The 20697-nt window shown below is 47.8% G+C and overlaps 1 protein-coding gene across 8 annotated transcripts in view; it reads right to left on the bottom strand.

The window, feature by feature from the left end:
* Window positions 1-1628: 1628 nt before the first annotated feature.
* Window positions 1629-20697, bottom strand: part of EDA (ectodysplasin A) — a gene marked incomplete at both ends in the record, with an annotated part of 598912 nt that continues 579843 nt past the window's right edge. For 2 of the 8 annotated variants that reach the window (XM_081080833.1, XM_081080834.1), the window contains 6 exons: window positions 1629-1880; window positions 3597-3727; window positions 6431-6482; window positions 7393-7427; window positions 8799-8978; window positions 13998-14021. In XM_081080833.1, coding sequence (XP_080936959.1) covers window positions 1629-1880; window positions 3597-3727; window positions 6431-6482; window positions 7393-7427; window positions 8799-8978; window positions 13998-14021 — 674 coding nt within the window. The remainder of the gene's footprint in view (window positions 1881-3596; window positions 3728-6430; window positions 6483-7392; window positions 7428-8798; window positions 8979-13997; window positions 14022-20697) is intronic. The other 6 variants (XM_081080835.1, XM_081080840.1, XM_081080836.1 and 3 more) reach the window with 6 other exon arrangements.

Genomic DNA, 20697 nt, shown 5'->3' with positions numbered 1-20697 from the left:
CCCTGACCCTTGAAGGGCCCAGCAGTGTATTGGCTTAGAAAGAGAAGGCACGGTTGTGGAACCTGTTGTTCCTGGTAAATTTCAGCTGCCCAAAGGAACTTATTCCCCATCTCCTCAAAAGGAAACTTGTTTCTTATTTCATGAGCAAGATTAGCAGACTGTATAAGACTGGCCCTCCCAGCTTTGGGCTGGACCATGTACCCGGGAGCCAGGCTGGGCCCAGGCAGTTAGAAATAAGGCTCTTGAATGGTCTCACCATATCATCTGTGGGAAGCTTGGGGAAGTGGTGGTGGTGTCCTTGGGCCTGACTAGAGGGCAGAGCCCTGCCTGAATGCCTAGACCCCAGATTCTCCCAAGCCTTGATTCAGGGGAGCAGCACTGGAATCCACGCTCACCATGCTGTTCTGTGGCTTTCTGAAGCCAGAGCACAGGCCAGGGGGTCAGCCAGGCATCAGCTGCTGTCCTTTCAGATAAGGCTTGGGTGGCTGGCCGCTTGGCTTCAAGATAGGGAAGCCACTTGAAAAACCCCTGTCCTATCCTCACCTCTTATCCTTTCTAGGTCTGGTAGAAAAGCTCTGCCTTGCTGAGGCCCAGGGGCAGGTGAGGGTTGGGGATTTTAGTAGGCTATTAAAAGGGGTGCCTAAATATTGGGATTTGAAGGAACTTCTGGAGGTCACCCAGTCCAACACTTTGCCGCTAGACACAACTCGACTAGATAAATATTGTGTTGCTTAATAAATGGAAGAAGATTCTCTTTGTGCCCAGGTAATCTCAAGAGTATCCCAGACTCACACAAGCGCAGGTCCCAGGTTAGGCACCTGTCTCAGACAGAGGTAGGCTCTGTGGAGAAAGACATAGGAGGTCTAGTCAGGCTGGGAAAGGGGGCAATTGGGAGGGATCCCAGGGAGTTTTCTGAGCCTGCAGCACAGCTGTAAACAAAGTGAAAGACATGTGGCCCCAAGTCTGGGTTCAGGTTCTTATGCAGGCAGGTTTGTGGTCATTCTCTGTAATCACTCCAAGGAAGAGCAAACCTCCTGTCCCTGAAGCCTGGGGAGCTGCTGCACTGGCTCTGCCTGCGCGGGAAGAGCTGACCCGCTGGCTGGCTGCAGGCAGAGCAGCAGGAATGCTTCCACTGCCCAGGGCGCCTGCTCAGCAGGTTTGTTCCTTGGTCTCTGCCATAAGCACAGACCTTTCCCCTCTGACCCCAACCCCACCTCACCCCACCCCACCCCAAAGAGGGTTTGCTCCCCAGTCTGGAGTATACCTCTGCTTTCTTTTGCCTGCTGCCCCGGACCCTCACTTTAGTGCAACAAATGATAACTTTGACATCAGGGACCTTGAGATTGAAGAGTCATGCCATTAAGCCAGTCAACATGGATACAGGGAAGCCACTTCGGCTTCATGTAAACCCTGGGGCTTCATCAACTGTCCTGTTAACTCAAGGTTATTCAGGAAAGGCAAGCAGGCCTTGTCGTCCTGGAGTCACTGGAGAATAAATAGCCTTGGGGCCTTTCTCTCTGCAGCTGCAACACACACATGCCTCACTCCACAGCAGCACTTTGAGGTTCTGGGGATCCTGGCTCCCAAACCTAGGGCAGGGGCACGGGCAGGGACCAAATATGGGGAATCTAGGATGCAGGGGCCTCGCCCAGCCTGATGGCCCCAAAGAAAGTGGTGTGCTTGCTCATGTTGATAGAGATGTCAGCGTGCACCATCTTCACAGCGATCTTTTGCCGGGCTTTGAGGAGGCAGACGCCCGCGGTGTAGCAAGTGTTGTAGTTGGTCTTGCCCGTCTCGATGCTGCGGGTACACTGCAGAAAGGGCTTCTCGTCCACCACCACCTCATAGCTGGCAAAGTCAGTGAAGTTTATGTAGTATACCTGGGTGAGAGGCAACAAGAAGGGATTGGGGGAGAGGGAAAGAGGGTGGAGCCCTCCCCTGTCATGACGAACTGCCAGTAGACCTCCTGGAGGGGCAATGCCACCTGAAGGCGTGCTAGTTAGCCTACAGGAAAGGAGGGGTGATGGGCTTATACTCTTCTTTCCCCTACTCTGTGGGGCTCAGGTGCCTGAGCAAATCTTTCTTTCCACAGCACACCAGTTGTAAACTCTGAGGGCAAGAACCCTGCCTTAATCATCTCTTTACCTCCCCCAAGCACCCCCCAACCCCACCCACACCCTCCTCTACCCTGGCTATGGACACAAATGAATACAAACTAACTTCTAGTTACAAGCCCCAAAGACTATTTGCAGATAAAGTTAGAAGTCACTGATTTTCCAGAGAGGGAGCAGTGACAACTTGCCATTTCTTTAGCTCTTCTGAAGCCTGCCCCTGCCACTGCTGCATTTCTCTCACTCATTCTCAGTGTCCCTTAGCTCTCTCATCTGACAATTGAGGAAACAGATCCAGAGAGATGGAGAGCTATCCACCACAAATGAGATCAAGAATTTGGAAGGGCAAAACCCAGGCACCCAACTTTATTTTGTGGCCAGGAGGAAGTGCGAACCTATGTTCAAAGTCCTGGTGTTAAAGGGATTTTCCCAGTTTGCATGATGTCCAAAGCCTGAGGCTACTCCCAATTCTCTCCTAGACCCAGAAAATTAATTTGTTTATCTTTCACTACCAAGCTTTGATGGAGCTTAGGAAAAATGCCCCTTAGGACACTGGAATTACATTTATGTGCCCCCTGGGGATTGGGACCCTCATCTCTCACCCTGAATCATTTTATTAAAGGTTGCTTCCTACATGGGCTCTGTAGGAGGGAGCAGAGCATTCTGGTGACATATAATTTCTTGAATAAGCACTCAGTCTCTGCCAGGATGCTTGATGGACTTAGCAAATACCTATTAACCCACCTTCTCTGGCCACTCCCCTGTGAGGCCCTTCTGCTGGCTCAACAGTCCTGCTGTAATCTGCCTGCTTGTTGCCCACCCCACAGAAGCCCCAACCTCAAGGCTCATCTACCTCTAGCTCATAGGAGCCACCCAGTGGAGGCAACCAACAGGGGTGGAAGCGGATAGGCAGTAGGCCTGGGCAGGATAAGGACAAAAACAGAGGGAGAAAAGCTCTGGGAGAATGATAGCAGGAAGGAGGCTAGAATAACAGAGAAACAGAAGGTAGAGAAATAAATGGGAGAAAGAACAAGGAAAGATAGAAATTTTTTTGAGGTCAAGAGCAAGTCCACAGGAACACTCTTCATTGCAGAACCAGCAGTGTGGGGGAAGGGGTTCTCAGCATCCCTGGAACTAACTTTCAAAGAATGTACTCAGACAGAGTTCAAGTTTGGTAGTAGAACCAAATAACTTGGGGGGCGGTGGGTGGGTGGGGAAGAACAAGGGCCTGGTGCCCTGTAGGAGGGGATGGATGCCAGGGTATGAGAGGGACCTCTTTTCAGTTTTTCAATGATATATGGCTAGGAAAAAATCCAAACATCCCCCTCTCTCTTTCCTCTTTTGAACTCCCTCCCAGTATGGTGCCCCCTAGCCCCTCATCCACCAAAGCAGGCTGGTCTTGGATGGCTCCACAGTACCCCTATGTGGCCTGCATGGCATCTGCATTCTGGATATAAGAAGAGTTAGGCCTAAGACCGTACTCACTTCTACCTGACTATAGATGAAGTAGGTGCCGTCCACCAGTACCTCCAGCTCCCCACTGCGGGGATGTAGCTTAAACACCTTGGGGTTCATAGTGATGCGAGACCAGTCATTGAGCACTCCACCTGAAAGATCTCAGTATGAGAGAAGGGCAGTCACTCAGTAGATGTCAGAATAATCTGGGCAACAGAAACAAGAATTATCAAGTTGTACACAACCTCCACCCCATCCCTATGCAACCCAAGTAGCCCAGGAGGCCAAGCTTTAAGAAGAGCATTTGTAAGCTCAGGCCCCTGGGGTCTGCCGGTCTGTCTTCCTCTCTTTCCCTGACCCCTCCATCCAGAAAGGCCTTTAACCAACACTTTGTAGTTGGAATTGTAGTTGTGGAGTAAGAAGAGAGTGGGCACACTGACCAATTTTCTTTGTTGTTCTGGGGCCTGCACAGGCAGAATTCAGACACTGAGTGGCAGGCTAGCTCTTATTATGCCATTTGATTTCACCAGCCATAATTCCTCAATCTCTCTCCTGTCAAAGGTTCATGGATTTTCTCCTCCATAAAATTCCTCCATACCCACTCCTTTCTGAAAAGCCTCCCTGGGCCCCCAGGAAACCACTTAGCCCAAGAATTGTTGACCTGGAGAACCTTAGGGATCAGGGGTGAGTCAGACTTCATGGTAGCCAGAGAGTGTAACTACCAGTAATAAGGCCCATGGGGGAGAAGGGTATTTATGAGAGGGAGGGGAAGATTGCCAGGCAGCATTAGAACCAGCCAAGGGGATGGCAAGGGTGTCTGGGAGCTGAGGCACCCCTGGTAAAGCTTCTGTCTTTCAGCCCCACCCCATTCGGGGTGGAGGGGCCACCATACTGCCTTGGCCTTGGCCCAACACAGAACCAGCATGTGAGGGTAGAGGAAGAGCTTCCTTTTCCATCCTGCTGGGGGGGGGGGGGGTTGTGGTGTGCCTTACCACCACAAGAGAAGGGAGTCCAAGCCTATGGGGCCTTTTCCCCTCAAAACCATCTGTTCTCCAGCCAAGAAATTATGTTTTGATCATCCATCCTTGGCTAGTCTCAGGATGCCTGCCTCTTTGAGGCATGAGGAAACTGGCCTTGAGGTGATGATGGGATAGGAGTTAGGAGGAGATTCCTTGGTTCAACCCCTTCAAATCCACTCTGCATGATGTCCTCCTACCCACAGCCCCTCTGGTGCAAGTGAAGATTAGCAGAGACTGCTACTGGAGACTGACCTAGAGGGCTTGGGACCAGTCTTGTGATGTGCTAATGGGAGCAAAATCAGTAGTTTCTGGCACAGAATAAACACAGAGGCCACCCATCCAGACACCCAAACATATCTGTTTCCTGTCTGTCACACTCCTCCTGGACAGATGGTGGTCATGGCTCACCCAGAGCCCTGGGGCCTAAGGCACCTGGTCCCAGCAGGACTGCTTGGGTTCTGATGCCATTCTGCTCCTACTTACATTTCTGAGGCACGCATCCAGATGGCAATCCCAGGTGTAGCTAAGTCCAGTCATTAAGAAAGCTGAGCCCAGCCAGGTCAGAACTGACTGGCCTCTTCAAAGCTGTCCTCATGTAGTAGGTTCCTTAACATTCATTTACTGTGTCCATACTCACAGCCCAGCCCTTCCCTTCCCCTCCAAGCTCTGTATGCATCTGGCATCTTGGCTGGCTTGCTGCTTCCCAAGGCTCCTGGGGGTTCATGCATTTTAGGCTCTGTGCATCCTGGGGACTGGGCATTATTTCAAAGCACTTTTCTTTATTGACTGTCTCTTTGGGGAAGAAAATGAACCTAATCATTTAGTGGTGTGTACACACACATCACTGAAGTAGCACAGTGCAGTGGAAAGAGTCAGCTAGATGTGGTTTTAAATCCAAGCTCCTACACTTAACGGAAGGGTGAGTTAATTAACCTCTCTGAGCTTCAGTTTCTGGCTCTGTAAGAAGGAGCTAATACCTACCTCATAGGGTTGTTGTGAAGATTAAATAAAATAAAAGACAAAGAAAGCATGTTGAAAACTGTGAAGTACCATACAAATATAAGGCATTATGATTTATTATGGTATTGTCCAATCTCTCTGGGACTCTGTTTCCCCATCTCTTAAAAGCAGGAACTACATTAAATTGGTGTTTATTAACCTCATTACACCTATTCTCCCTTTTTATAGACACTAGCATGGCATACTTCCTAGAGAATCTAACATGCCCCCCACCTCCCTGCACAGACCTACCAGACAATAATTTGCAGTTATGTAGTTTTTCCCTTCTCTGATTTGTATTGTGAGACTGTTGATCAAACTACACATATTCTCATGGTGACTTTGACAGCACCTCCATCTCCCAACAATTCCGTTCCATCTAAATAAGCAGTTCTCAACCTGTGGGTCGCGACCCCTTTGGCGGTCGAACGGCCCTTTCACAGGGGTCGCCTAAGAGACCATCCTGCATATCAGATATTTACATTACGATTCATAACAGTAGCAACATTACAGTTATGAAGTAGCAACAAAAATAATTTTATGGTTCGGTCACAACATGAGGAACTGTATTTAAAGGGCCAGAAGGTTGAGAACCACTGAGAAGTCTCAAGTCCCTTTCAGCTTCCTCAACAGTGTTTCTAATTGCAATTTGGGTGTTGCAGCTGGTCTTGGTGCAAGCAATTACCCAGGACAGTCAGCAGAGGGCAAAATGGAGTAGAGAATGGCTCCCTAGTGCCCAGGGTCTCTCAGGGGTCTGGGAGGAACTAGGTTGGGTCATTATTTGGAAGCAGGGAGTAAAGAGGAGGAGCAGCTCCTCTTATCTACAGAGCTGACTCTGACTCTTACCATTCTTGACTTGAATTGCTGACCCTTGGCCCTGCAGATGCACCACAGCTGGCTGGGAGGATGAGAAGGATAGAGAGAAGAGTCACTGTGAGAAATGACTGCTTACTCAGCCACCAGTTTCCACCTCTGACTTCTAGTCTTCTTTCTGATTCCAATTCTGATCCTTCTCCCCTGTCTTGGGATGCTAGTGACCACAGTGTGACAAGAGGATAATATGATTTTGTAGTTTGGCCACTTTCTAGCTATGTGACTTCAGCCAAATGTAATGCCTCCGAGCCTCGTTTCTCTTACTGTAAAGTGGGAATTAGAAGAATTTCTGGCTTCTCTCACAGAATGTTTGAAGATCAAATGAGGTGATGGATACAAAATTGCCCTGGAAGCCATCAAGCTCTATGCAGCTATGTAGGTTTAATTGTGGCCAAACAGCTGTAGTGAGGGAGGCTGAGATGAGACAAGGCCAGGCAGCAGAACCTACCAACAGAGACAGATTAGGAAGCTCAAAGACTAGGGAGGAGCCCTTCAGGCCATTAAGGCTGGGGCTGGCCTGGAGCTGGTTGGCTGATTTTCAATGACATACTCTTAACCTTCTAAGCTCCTGATCCCAGGCGGTCTGAGTGCTGGCATGGTGTCTGGGTGGACAGAGGAGTTGGAGGCCAAGGTGAATAGGGCCTGTCTAGTGGCTCATTTTAGCTGACTAACGTGTGTGGATATGGTAACCCTCTGTCTCCTGTAGAATAGGGAAAATGGCCAAGGGAGGACTCAGTTCCCTTAGCTAAAGGCAGACCCTGGGGCAAGGCTTTGTATTCACAGAGATGGGAGTGGCTCTGAGGAAGAAACCTCAGAACCTCCAGGGTATCCTCACAAAATAAAGCCTGAGCAAATTTAATAGGTGGCAAACTCAAAGGTGGCTCTAGTCCTGTGGCCTTCCCTCCTCCCCAGGAAGAGAGCAATGCCCAGCCAACCTGGTTCTCTCGAGTTCCAGCTTTATCTGAAGAACCTGTGAAAGAGGACAGGACAATTAGAAGATTAACTCTTCCTACTTCCTTTTCTCCTCATCCAGGGAGCCAGTGGCAGGGAGCTGTGATCCCTGCAGCCAAGCCTTGCAATGGGAGAGGACACCCCTTTCTTGTGTCACTTGTCCCTGACCTGCATCTTCAGTGGGCCTAGCAAGTCCCACTGAGCACCCTCGGAGACAGATGAGAGAGCATTCCTGTCACTGTGTGACCCTGAGGCAAGTCTTTAGCCTTTTGCTTGCTTTCTATTAATTTTCTTCATAGAGTGCATTGCCATTTGTAAGTATCCTGCTTCTTTAATCATCTCTCTTTTCCTCTAGGACATAAACTACATGAGAACAAGGACCACTTATCAATACAACTCTTACACATAGCAAGTGCTCAATTAATATTCATGGAAAGATTAAATTAAAAAAAAAACACCTCTAACTCCATCTCTTGTGGCCATGGTAACACTGATTAGCCCTATTTGAACTATGAATCAAAGAATCTGAGTCCTGCTGCAGAATTTGTGGACCTAGAGAAGTCAGCTGTAAAGAGCCCATTTCTTTAAAGCCTCAGGATACAGAAAGGGAGCAGGAGAGGAAAATAACAACTGGCCCAACCCCAGGCAGTCTGATTCCTGTCAAGTCCAATTAGGTAGTTTTGGATCTGCATCTATATCTCTTGGATGCCCTTCTGGGCCCAAAGGGAAAGATGCAAAGAGATGAAATGTTATTCGAAAGGGTAATGCGGTTGGGTAAGGATGTAGTCCAAGGAGCACTTGGTTCCTCGACAGGATGGTCTTGGTGCCTGGGTTTGCTTCTCCCATAGCCTGAGTGATTCATAAGTTTTCAACTCCTTGACTCTCAGCAACTGCTTGTCTACCTCTGAGAAGGGCATCTTAGAATTCATGGGATAAGACTGTTGTAGGACTAGTATCTTGCCCAGTCCTGAACATTCCTCCCCATATGAACATCAGCACAGGAATTAGATGCTGCGAATCAGAGCAGAGCCAATCCATCTCTTAACAGGAAGTTCAGTGAACCCTCAGGGCCTCTGTCTCAGGCTCATATGAGTTTACTGGCCCACTACAAGGAGGCCTAGAGTAAGGGAGAACTTGTGATAGAAAGGTTAAAACAGGTCAAGAACAGGTGACTCCTTCTGGACAGGTTGGTATAAACAAGAAGTTAGAGCAGGTCAGATCCTACTGGCTTGTTTAATCTCTAATTTTACACTGAGCTAGGAGACCTGCATTTTTTATTGCACAGCCATACAACCAGCAGCATTTGAAACTGCTCTCAGGATCATCCACCCCTGCTCTATTATAATACTGGTAAAGGAGCCTGGGGGAGGGCGGAGAAACAGGAACTCACCAGAAGGCCCTTGGAGGCCAGGAGGTCCTTGAGGGCCAGGAGGACCTGGAGGGCCAGGTGGGCCCATAACAGTTGTTCCTGGAATTCCAGGAATCCCTGGAATCCCTGGAGGTCCCTGGGGTCCTGGAGGTCCTGGAGGTCCTGGGGGGCCATTTGGCCCAGGAGGTCCTGCCTTCTTTCCTGAAAAACAACAGTCAGTGTTCTATTTGTAGTTATTGAATGAGGATGTACTGTCAGTTCAATGGACTTCCAATGACAAATAGTCAGCACTTGGGAGTTCCTGCTATTAAAGAGGTGAACACCTTTGTCACATCTCTCTCTCTCTCTCTCTCTCTCTCTCTCTCTCTCTCTCTCTCTCTCTCTCTTTCATGAATAATCATTTACAGAGTTGGGTTTGAAGATAATAGAAATAAATGGCCCTCAATAAGCTCAGTCTAGCAAGAAGACAGACACAGTCACAGGAAAGTAGAAGTGCCATATTCTTGGTGGGGACAACATGCTGAAGAGGTCAGGAAGGGCTTCATGAAGGACGTTATATTTCATCTGAGTCCAAAGGATCTGAATTACCAAGTGGCCAGTTTTCAGAATATTGGGCTGTTGTCAAAGAGAGTGGCTTTCATGTTTACTTCTTTGTTTGGTGGATTGATGCAGATGGAAGAGAAAGCTAAAAGGAAAGCCTGCCCTTAGGAGTAACATCAGCTCCAGGAAGGCTTCTGATAGGAGGCAGGATGTACAGGAACTGGGGTCATGGAGGAAGTGCTTGCTGGGAATGAAGAGTGGGAGGGAGAGAGAGAGAGGGAGGGAGGGAGGGAAGAAGGAGAGGTGGGGAGTAGAAAGAGCTGAGGAGGAGGCATCAGACTTTACTTTCTCAGCTGACCTCTCTAAATCTTATTTTTAAAGGTTTCTTGGGAAGGAAATTCTGCACACTCCCTTGGTAACATGTCCCAATGTTCATTACCCCTCACTGTTAGGAATTTTTTCTATATATTTAACTGAAATCCCTTCTGCAACAGCTTAAGGTCTTTGTGTAGATAGAAAAGAATAGTTACCATCATACATATAATAACCCCTGTATTCTCAAAGACATTGTCACCGATCAACCTCCATTTTATAGGCTAAATAATCCAGCTTCCCAGTCTTTCCTCAGAGGCCCTATTCTCCTATTCTTAAATGTATTATTAATCAAGCCCACCAACTCCTCCCCTTTTTGTCCTCACTATCCTTTCAGAACAGTCTTGATCCTCCTATTCCAAGTTCCAGTCCCCCCCGACAATACCAACAGTATGTAGTTATGTTCAGTGAGTGCTAACTCCAGTCTTGAAGTCAAACCTGCAGCTCATCCTGCTTGGTTCCTCTGCTCTGTGCAGCCCAATTCAAGCACTGTAGGTGGTCACAGGTGGCTGTCTCCTTCCTCCCTTCCCCACTTTCTCACAGTTTGGTGGAAGTCCCAGGAATGGAAGCCTTTTATCAGACCCACCACAATGTCTTCACCGGTGGTACTTTCTTAGTTTTAAATACAACCCTCTCAAGTCTCACTTAAATACCTCCTTACTGCTCCCCAATTCCCTGCTCTGCAGCCTTGTAAGCAGAAAAATCTTGTCTGATTTATCATGTCCTCCTTTAAGAACAATGCTACATGTTCAAGAAATCCAATCCCCATGGCAACATGCTCAAAAGGCCAGTTGTCCATGTCTAAGCACACCTGCATTTGGGATGAAACAATGGCGTCATTGTGGGGCCCTTTGTCCAAGAGGAAAGGAAGGTCCTGAGAGCCTCTCTCACAGGAAAGCCCCTGTTACCATAAAGACCTAGAGGTAGGAGCTTCAGCATTTTCACTGCACTTAGCAGCAAAAGATTGGATCTTCCCAGTTTCTAGATCTAACTAATTTCAAGATGCTGAACAGGAAAGCCATCTTCCTTCAGATTTGGGTAGCTTCCAAGTAAGTCTCATTCAGTGCCCAAGTTTCAATCCCAGCTAGTGTAGTGGAAATAACATGGGATCTGTAGTCAGGAGATAAAGCCATAAGCTCCAAAATCTGCCATGGACACATTTTGGGCAAATCCCTTCCTCTCCTGGAGCCTTAGTTTCTCCATCAGTGACTTCTCTAAGTTTCCTCCCAAGACTGAGGTTCCTTAAGGAGCACTGACTTCCCACTGGCAGTCAGGAAACTTCCCTAGCCTGGTTGTAAGGGTTGCTTCTCCCTCACTGTTCTCTGGGCTGCATGTACTCAGAGGATGGTGCACATTAGGCTGTGCTATGTTCCAGAATTTGCAGGCCTCACAGTAATTTTTCAAGCTAGAGGGTGTTCTGTGGGTAGTACAACTTTAGTGTCAATACTGTGAGTCTCTTGTGATTGATAATGTAATTTTGGAAGAATTACAGTCAGAAACTTCTCCAGTCAAAGAGAATAATGGTTGCAGTGTAAACAGAGAATGCTCACTTATGAAAATGTTAGAAGGCATTTAGGGAAAAGCTCTTGCTGTGATCTAGTTCTGCAGCTGGTCCCCTTTGCTCCTCAGCACCCAGTTTTAGGCAAGTGTGCTTCTTGTGCTTGCATACTCGCAGAAAGCAGGCCCAGAGAGGACCATGACCACTCGGACCAAGAAGATGGCTTTAGAGCAGTGGTTCTCAACCTTCCTGATGCCGCGACCCTTTAATACAGTTCCTCATGTTGTGGTGACCCCCAATTTCATTGTTACAAATTGAACATAATTAACGCATAGCGATTAATCACAAAAACAATATGTAATTATATATGTGTTTTCCGATGGTCTTAGGTGACCCCTGTGAAAGGGTCGTTCGACCGCCAAAGGGGTTGTGACCCACAGGTTGAGAACCGCTGCTTTAGGGGATTGAATTTGTTCTCCGGATTTCCTTATTTTAACAGAGCACTTCATGATACAAAAGCCCAGAGACTTTTATACTTAGAAACTTCCCCTTTGTAGTCTTAGATGAAAGTATACATTCTTTTCAAATATAACCTTACAAAAGGGTATTTTGCTAACCTATTAGCAAAGTCCAAATTGTTGAAAGAACATAAAGTGAGTGAAAATGTGTGTGTTGTGTGTTGTGTGTTGTGTGTGTGTGTGTGTGTGTGTGTGTGTGTGTGTGAGAGAGAGAGAGAGAGAGAGAGAGAGAGAGAGAGAGAGAGAGAGAAAGAAATTCCATTGAAGAATGGAAATTAAATAACTCAATTTAACTTAACTCTTCAGGCATGTGCCTATTCACTGTGTCCATAGAAATCTGTATTAAATGGCTTCTAAATCACTTTCAGCCAAAGTAGATGTTTAAGTCCTCTATGCATCTCCTCCCAGTAATGGCCCATACACAGGTAGCAGTGTGAGGCAGTGACCCAAGTCCTTGGCAAAGGCATTGAAATCTGAATGTAATTCCAGAGCTTCTGGCGTAAACAGCTGTCTTCTATTGCCATTCCCAGGGCTCACCCATCAGATAACACTGAGACTGGGAGCTGCTTTCTGGGAAATCACTAGCCTACTTGCTGCTCCCCAAACATGCCATGCTTTTTCATGTTTCTGAGAGATCTGAGTATGCTATTTCCTTTGATGGAGTATCATTCCCCCTCTTTTTTCCCCTCATCCTTCAAGTCCAGGTCAAATACTGTTTTCCCTGAGTTTGGTCCCTCACTCTCCCAATGAGAACTACTTGCTCCTTCTTTGTGCTCCCACAGCATGCTGTTCATGCTTCGATGACATCATTTTTTTAGACTAGACAGTAATTATTTGTGTGTACTGCCACGGTTCCAACTGCACTGGGAGATTTTTAAGGGAAGGAACCATTTTCTTCATCTCTGTATCTCTACTCCTGACAAACATAAGATGCTTATTCACTGTCTAGTGAACAAGGAAGTAGAAAAAAAAATACTAGTAGCTGTGATTAGAAAGTGCTCTCAAGTCTACTTATTAAAAAGGCAAGTCATCCCCAGGCTTGTGTTAGGAGCACAGGGTGTCCTTCTTCAAGCCAGGTGAGCATTCTGGGTTTGTTATAATGTCTGTCTTAAAGGAATATGACAAGTGTTAAAAACTAAATGTTTTAAAGTCAAATTTACTTTCTTAAAAGACAAATAATTTTGGTAGATGCCCAGGCTCCGCAGAAAAAGATTTTCTCACTAGCTCCAGCTCTCTGGCTGTTTTCCAGCTTTGTTTAGCTCAGGTCCACAGGAGGCCAGGCTTCCTTACAGCAGGGACATAGGTTTTCCATGTGGCTACTGCACCTCAACCACCAGAGCACCCTCGCACTCAGAGAAATGGCAGCTGAAGTCAGTCTTTGTGGCTAGTCTGGGGATGATAATGTACTCTATAAGGCTCCAGAAATCTTAACAGACAGAATCATTTCACTTAAAACATTTTAATGAAAAGTGATTAATTTCACTCTATTTTCCTCCTAAGTCAGAACACATAAACAAATAGATATTTAGAACTGGTTTTGCAATAGGTTCTTTAGTCCTAAGGAGTGAACCATATTACCTGATCCTGTACAATATTTTGGAACCTGTTCTGTCATTGGGTTCTCCTTAAGTAAGCAAGCACTTGGGCTAGTCCCATGGCAAGCACACCACAGACTTACTGACCCAACAATGGCACAATGGATCTGCTCAACTAGAGCTTCTTTGAAAAGACCAAAAGATCAGGGTATTACTCCAGCCTAATTTTTCCATTACAGAGAAAATGATATTGAAACCCCAAAGCTAGAAATACCTTCCCTGACTATCTGAAATATACAACAGGGATAACTTTGAGGCCAAGAAATAGGGTACTGACATCCCTCAGGAGGTAATATATATACCTACTCCCTACAGGCTGTCTCAGGATTTCATTTATACCTGATCACTGACTTGATAAAGGAGGGGGAGAAATGAAAAGAAGAAGGGCAGGGGAAAGGAGCAAGTAAGAATAAAGGAAAGAGAAACTGAATCGTATGAAAGAAGGAGCAAGAAAGAAAAGCAAAATCAACATTCATATGTTGCCAGAGAAGCAATTCTATCTTTTGTGGATCATCACTGAGAAACAATATCTATTTTTGTTGTTGTTCGTTGGAAGCTACAACACTCAAGAAGATCCCATGTGATTGAATAAAATAATAGATAACCAGACTATAAAAATCCCACTCCCCGGATTTTTTTTCTTCTAATTTTAGAAAAGACATGACATGGCAGCAATTTAATCAAATCAGGAACTTACCCTTTTTCTTGTTTTTAACTGGACCTGTTACAAAAAGAAAATGGAAAATTAAATCACTGGAAATTAACAGAAAATGTTTATTCTCCAAGACAGTCCTAGGAGGGACCCCAAGACACTGCAAATGTGAGGAAGCCCCATGCTAAGGTCAGGTAATTGACAAGGTATCTCCCAACTGTCAATCTTCCCCAGTCTGTTTATGATTGTTTTGCTACTGTTGTAATAAGAAAAGTACAAGGGAGCTTCTTTCCTAGGGAGAAAAAAATTGTTCAGGCTGCCTTTGGAGTGAGGGAATGGCTGCTTCTCCATAGAGCTGAAATGTTCAGAAACGCAGAACTCCATAACCTTAGGACGGCATTCCAATAATTCTGCAAGTCCTGAGACTGAAGAGTCATGCATTTAGGTTAGGAGCTGATATGAAGTGTCATGTGCTGAATCTGGAAAGAAAAAAGGGTCATTTTCATGGAAGGAGCAGAGCAGTGGCAGTTAACATTTTAGTCACTTCCTTATCATAATTTAGTTAGTAATTAAAACAGTGCGACCACAGTACATGTGGGGGCCACATGAACTCTTACTGTAATTTACCATAACTTAACAGACAATTTAAGGAAGTGTCAACAGTTTTATTGAAAATGAAATCACAACCATTTTTTTGGAAATTACTTCCAAAGAAAATAATTCTAATAATTGAGGGCACTCAAACCCCCCCCCTCCCCCCCGCCCATCTTTCTCATAGTGTTAGGTGACAATCACTACTCAGATATACACAGTATAGGTGCCTCCCAGACATGTTTTTCCCTCCTGGACATGCAATTATCTTCACTCCTTAGGTGTATTTGATGTTCTTTTCCTTCTTTCATTTTTTATTTTTTGTTTTCTTTAGATACAGTTATTTAAAATCTGTTCAAAACTTCCATGAGGACACTACTGGACAACATTAAACTATGGAGCTTATAAAAAGAACACCAAGCATTTGTATATCTACTACTATATATATAAAACCCTAATAAGCAATAGACCAAATGGTGGAACAACTGAACTACTGAACAACTGAACTAGTCGCTATGATGTACACTGACCACCAGGGGTTGTGCGTGGAATATGGCAGGAGTCGGCAGCAGGTGCCAGAGCATGGAACATGGTAGGCATCAGCCACAGCGGGATGGTGGAGCAACTGAGTGGGGGCACCAGACCAAGGCGGGGCACCTGTCGCTATCACCGGGGCGAGCCTCTGGTGGTTACTGAAAATTCTTTGCTCCCACGCACTGCGGACCAGCCGGGCACTCACACCTGCTGCCAGTGCCAGCCACATTTGCACCTGCTGCCAGTGCTGCCGCTCGCACCCAGGCTGGTGCAAGGATAACTCAGCGCCATTAGTGGGTACAAGCAGCAGCTGCTGGCCCCAATCACCCCTCAGGGCTTCTCCACCTCCCCCTGAGGGGCGATTGGGGCCAGCAATCCCCACTCACACCTGCTGCCGGCAACAGCTCTGTTTGAACCTGCTACCAGCACTGAAGCTGCTGCTTGCATCTGCTGCAGGCAATGGCCCCAATCGCTCTGTGCCGTCAGTGGGTGCGAGCTGGGCTGGCGCCATCAGTGCATGGGAGCAGCAGCAGCTGGAGCCGGGCTGCCAGCAGACAGGGGGCTGGGGGCTGTGGCAGGAGGGGCCAGACCGGGGCATGGAGGATGGGCTGAGACCTACCCCTATGCCCACCGCAGTCTTGCGGCCCACAGTTCCTTTCAAGGTGCACGAATTTGTGCACTGGGTCTATAGTTGTTTTATAAAACACTAGTGACCCAGTGCACAGATTCATGCACATTGAAAGGAAATTAATTAGATGGTGGCCAGTGGGGCAGGACTGGGTGAGATAGGCTGGACACACGCTCTGGAGCCAACATTTTGCAGTCCCTCCCTGTCTGGCCGCACCTGGGATGGCGCTGTGGCTCAAAGGGCATCTGTGGACTGAGTGGGGTCACTCTGGCAGGTGGGGTTCCTCTGCCTGGCTTGTGGGGACTGGGCTGAAACCAGCTTTCCGACATCCCCTGAGGGGTCCTGGAGTGTGAGAGGGCACTCTGCAACATTGCTGTCATACAGGGTGTGGAACACAAACACAAGTGTGCAGTAAGCCAGATTCAGGACCGATAGTGCCCCAGTAACAACATAACCCACAGCTGAAGGTGGAATTGCATGGCCCCACAAGGAGTCAGGCTCCCTCCTCTCTGGTTTCAGGGTGCATCACCTGAGAACTGCTGCTGCCAAGTCACTGCAGCTTGGCAGATCCTGTGTTGAGTGTCTGCCCCTGGTGGTCAGTGCACATCATAGCGACCTGTCGGACAGTTGGACACTTAGCATATTAGCCTTTTATATATATAGATATTTACAAAACATATTTCCATATATCATCTCATTTTATCCAGCAACAAGCCTGGAATGATCTTTACCTCTAAGAGCAAGCTCTATCAAAGGCTGTATTTGAGCAGGCTAGATCAGAAGTCACTAAAGTATCTAACCTGGAGGGCTGCCAAGTGTGGTCATCAGAGCTTGCACAGGTCCCTTGGAAACCAATGTCTGTATAGACTTCCCTGTCAAAGCAATTTCATGTGTAATGGTAGGTATTACTATGTGCAAGGGGTGTTTTAGGTTGAGTTTAGTGACCAGCTACACTTAAGGTAATAAATATTCATAATTTTATTCTCACTTTTTTAAAAAATATATATTTTATTGATTTTTTACAGAGAGGAAGGGAGAGGGATAGAGTGTTAGAAACATCGATGAGAGAGAAACATCCATCAGCTGCCTCCTGCACACTCCCTACTGGGGATGTGCCTGCAACCAAGGTACATGCCCTTGACGGGAATCGAACCTGGGACCCTTGAGTCCGCAGGCCGACACTCTATCCACTGAGCTAAACCGGTTAGGGCTTTATTCTCACTTTTCTCCTTTTCTCATCTTCCAGTCATTTGTATTCTTTCTCTGCTGCCTATCCTTTATGCTTTTAACAGTATTGAGAATTCCTGAGAATGTGCATGGAGATTCTGATGAGAAAGATACTATTGACCAAGAGGCAGCAATCAAACCTGAGAAAGGCCACATCCTTGAACAAGAACGCTATTTGGGAAGGATTTACACAGAAAGGCGCAGCCTAATCAGCCATCTATGAGCCAGCCAGTCAGCCACCTCAACCTGGGAAAGAACTGGGATGACAGCCATTGTAGCCATATGCTCCCAGAGACAAGGTGTCTATAGTGGCAAGTTGCTGACCATTTCAGCTGGTTAAAGGTTTAGTTAGCACTGTTACATCAGACTTCAAAGCAGTTTTTGAGGAAATCAGATCATCATCAAGCACCCAGTCCTTAACCAGGCATGCCCATGGTAGGTAGCCCAGTAAGTAATGAAACACAACTCAATCCTTAAAGAACTTACAGTTGGATAGGAATATACTAAAGAGAAGACTTAAGGATAGTGGAAGAAAAAAAAACTTATTACACATATAATTGCATGCATACATAGATACATAAAAAGAAGGGAAAATAGTTTATTACACTATTCACAAAAGCCACTATTAACATTTTTATGCACATCTCAGAACTTTCTATGCATATAAATATGTATTTTTTAAAAAAATGGGATAAAAATGTTGTTTGATAACTTTTTTTCTATGTCAATAGCTACATTTCTACATCATTTTAATATGGGTACACCAGTATTATATAGGTAACTATTTATATATTTCTAGTTGTTTTATGATTGAATTTTTAAAATTTAAATCTTTAATTAATGTGGTATAAATTTTGATATACGAGGGATTCCAAGATGGTGGCCAACAGGACCGCAGTGAGGAAGAGAGTGTGAGTGAGTGAGGGAATGAAAGGGCAGTGTGTGGATGTGGTGTGTGTGTGTGTGCGTGTGTGTGTGTGTATCTGAGTGAGGGGCAGTTAGATCTTGCAGGACCTTCGGGGGCTAGCGGAATAGACTCACATAGCCGGGCAGCCTCTGCTATGGCTGTAATCTTCCCTGGAGCACCAACTCTGCTGAAGAGGCTGCACCATCTTGAAGGGGAGAGCTGCTGTGACTGGGAGCCCAGCCTCACCTCCACCCAGGGTGCCCTCAAACACCACACCAGATACTACAGCCACTCTGGCCAGGGACCTGCTGCTTCAGCTGCCGACCCACAGACACTGGGACTCCAGCCTCCCTGGCCACAGGCTCCTGTGAATTCTAGAGGGTGCTCCCCTCCCACGACCCAAACGCTTTAGCCCTGGGCATCATGACCATGCATGCAAACAGCTGATCCCTATGCAGCAGCCCTGGGCTTTGCAATTGCGAACAGCCGAGCACTACCCAGCACCCCCAGGCACCACAACCACTCCAGCAGCCATGTGAGCAGCCGGCACCCGTGACTGCTGGAGGAGCAACCACCACCCACAACCACACAAGGAGCAGCTATCCTGCAACTCCCCAAGGAGCAGCCACCACCTGCGACCGCATGAGGAACAGCTGCCCTGAGACTGTATGAGGAGCAACCACCCAGTGGCCACATGAGGAGAAGCAGCCCTGCTGCTGCACGAGGAGCAGCCACCATCTGCAACAGCATGAGGAACAGCAGCTGCCTGTGACCACCCTGGGAGCAGCTGCCCCACGACCATGCAAGGAGCGGCTGCCCCATGAACACCCGCTGCTCCGCTACCACACAAGGAGCAGCTGTCCCGCGACTGCCCAAGGAGCAGCTGCCGCTTACGACCTTGTGACCCACCAACAAGCCCACCACTGCAGCCACAGGCCCCACGCAACTTGACACCTAGATCCTTTGGTGAGAACAAAAATGGGGAGACAGAAAAACAACCCCCAAAGGAAAGAAAAGGAGGGACCACCAGAAAAAGAACTAAATGAAATAGAGGCATGTACTATGTCAGAAAAATAATCCTATCTAATAAAAGAGAAACATGGTAATTAGCGAACGACCACTACCCTTCCAATTGGCTAATCAGGGCGATATGCAAATTAACTGCCAGCCAAGATGGTGGCCGGCAGCCAGGCAGCTTGAAACTAACATGAGGCTTGCTTGCTTCAGTGATGGAGGACTCCAACGTTCCCCGCCTGCCTTGCTGGCCTCTGAGCTTGCAGTTTAAGAAACACTGTAACAAATATAGAAGCTAAACAAAACCCCAGAAACCTGCTTTCAGCGACCCCGGGATCTCAGAGCTGGAGTTATACATTGTTTCAATTATAGAACACAAACAAACCAGATACCTGATTTCAGCAGCAGAGGCCTCAGAGCTGGAGCCAGAGCTAAAGCTGGCCCAGAATAAAAAAGAAAAAGAAAAAAAGGAGCACTTGGGAGCTTCAGTCGGCCTGAAAACAGCCCTCAGCCCCTCACCCCGACTGGCCAGGCACCCCAGTGGGGACCCCCACCCTGAAGGGTGTGTGACCAGCTGCAAACAGCCATCATCCCCTCACCCAGGCTGGCCAGGCACCCCAGTGGGGACCCCCACCCTGATCCAGGACACCCTTCAGGGCAAACCAGCCAGCCCCACCCATGCACCAGGCCTCTATCCTATATAGTAAAAGGGTAATATGCCTCCCAGCACCGGGATCAGCGGAGCCGTGAGGCCTCCCAGCACTGGGATCAGCAGAGCTGAGAGGCCTCCCGGCACTGGGATCAGCGTGATGGGGGGCAGCGCCCAAACCCCCTGATTGCCCTGCGGCTCTGTGTGTGACAGGGTGTGGCACCTCAACCCCCTGATTGGCCCTGCTCTGTGTGTGACAGGGTGCGGCGCCCCCCCCCACGGGCCCTGCTCTGTGTGTGACGGGGTAGAGCTATAACCTCCCCATTGGCCCTGCCCTGAGTGTGACAGTGGCGGGGCCCCAACCCCCTGATTGGCCCTGTTCTGTGGGTGATAGAGGGTGGCACCCCAACCCCCTGATCCGCCCTGCTCTGAGTGTGACAGGGGGCAGTGCCCCAACTCCCCTATCGGCCCTGCTTTGTGAGTGACAGGGGGGAGCTCCTCAACCCCCTGATTGACCCTGCTCTGTGCGTGACAGGGTACGGAGTCCCAACCCCCCTGATGGGCCCTGCTCTGTGCGTGACGGGGTGGTGCTGCAACCTCCCCATCGACCCTGCCTTGAGTGTGACAGGGGGTGGTGCCCCAAGCCCCCAATCGGCACTATCCTGAGTGTGACTGAGGGTGGCATCACAACCTCCCAATCTGCCCTGCTCTGTGCATGACAGGGGAAGGCGCCCCAACTCCCCAATCGGCCCTGCTCTGAACCTGACCAGGGGCTGCACCTAGGGATTGGGCCTGCCCTCTGCCACCTGGGAGCAGGCCTAAGCCAGCAGGTCATTATCTCCCGAGCGGTCCCAGATTGCGAGAGGGCACAGCCCGGGCTGAGGGACCCCCCTCCCCCCCGAGTGCACAAATTTTTGTGCACCGGGCCTCTAGTTAAGAATAGGGGTCATATAGTTCATAAACTGGATGGATGAGAAAAATCAACAACCTATGTAAGAATCAGGAGGAAATAAAGAGTAATATAGCTACAATAAAAAACAATACGGAAGCTTTCAACAGTAGACTAGGAGAAGTGGAGGACTGAATTAGCGAATTAGAAGACAGGGAAGCAAAACACACCCAAACTGAACTGCAATTGGAGAAAACATTCAAAAGACAGGAGAGCCTGAAGGAGCTTAGGGAAACATGAAATGAA

This window comes from Myotis nattereri (assembly GCF_964212035.1).
Source record: "Myotis nattereri genome assembly, chromosome: X".
Taxonomy (NCBI): domain Eukaryota; kingdom Metazoa; phylum Chordata; class Mammalia; order Chiroptera; family Vespertilionidae; genus Myotis; species Myotis nattereri.
This window is presented reverse-complemented; position numbering and strand designations above follow the sequence as displayed.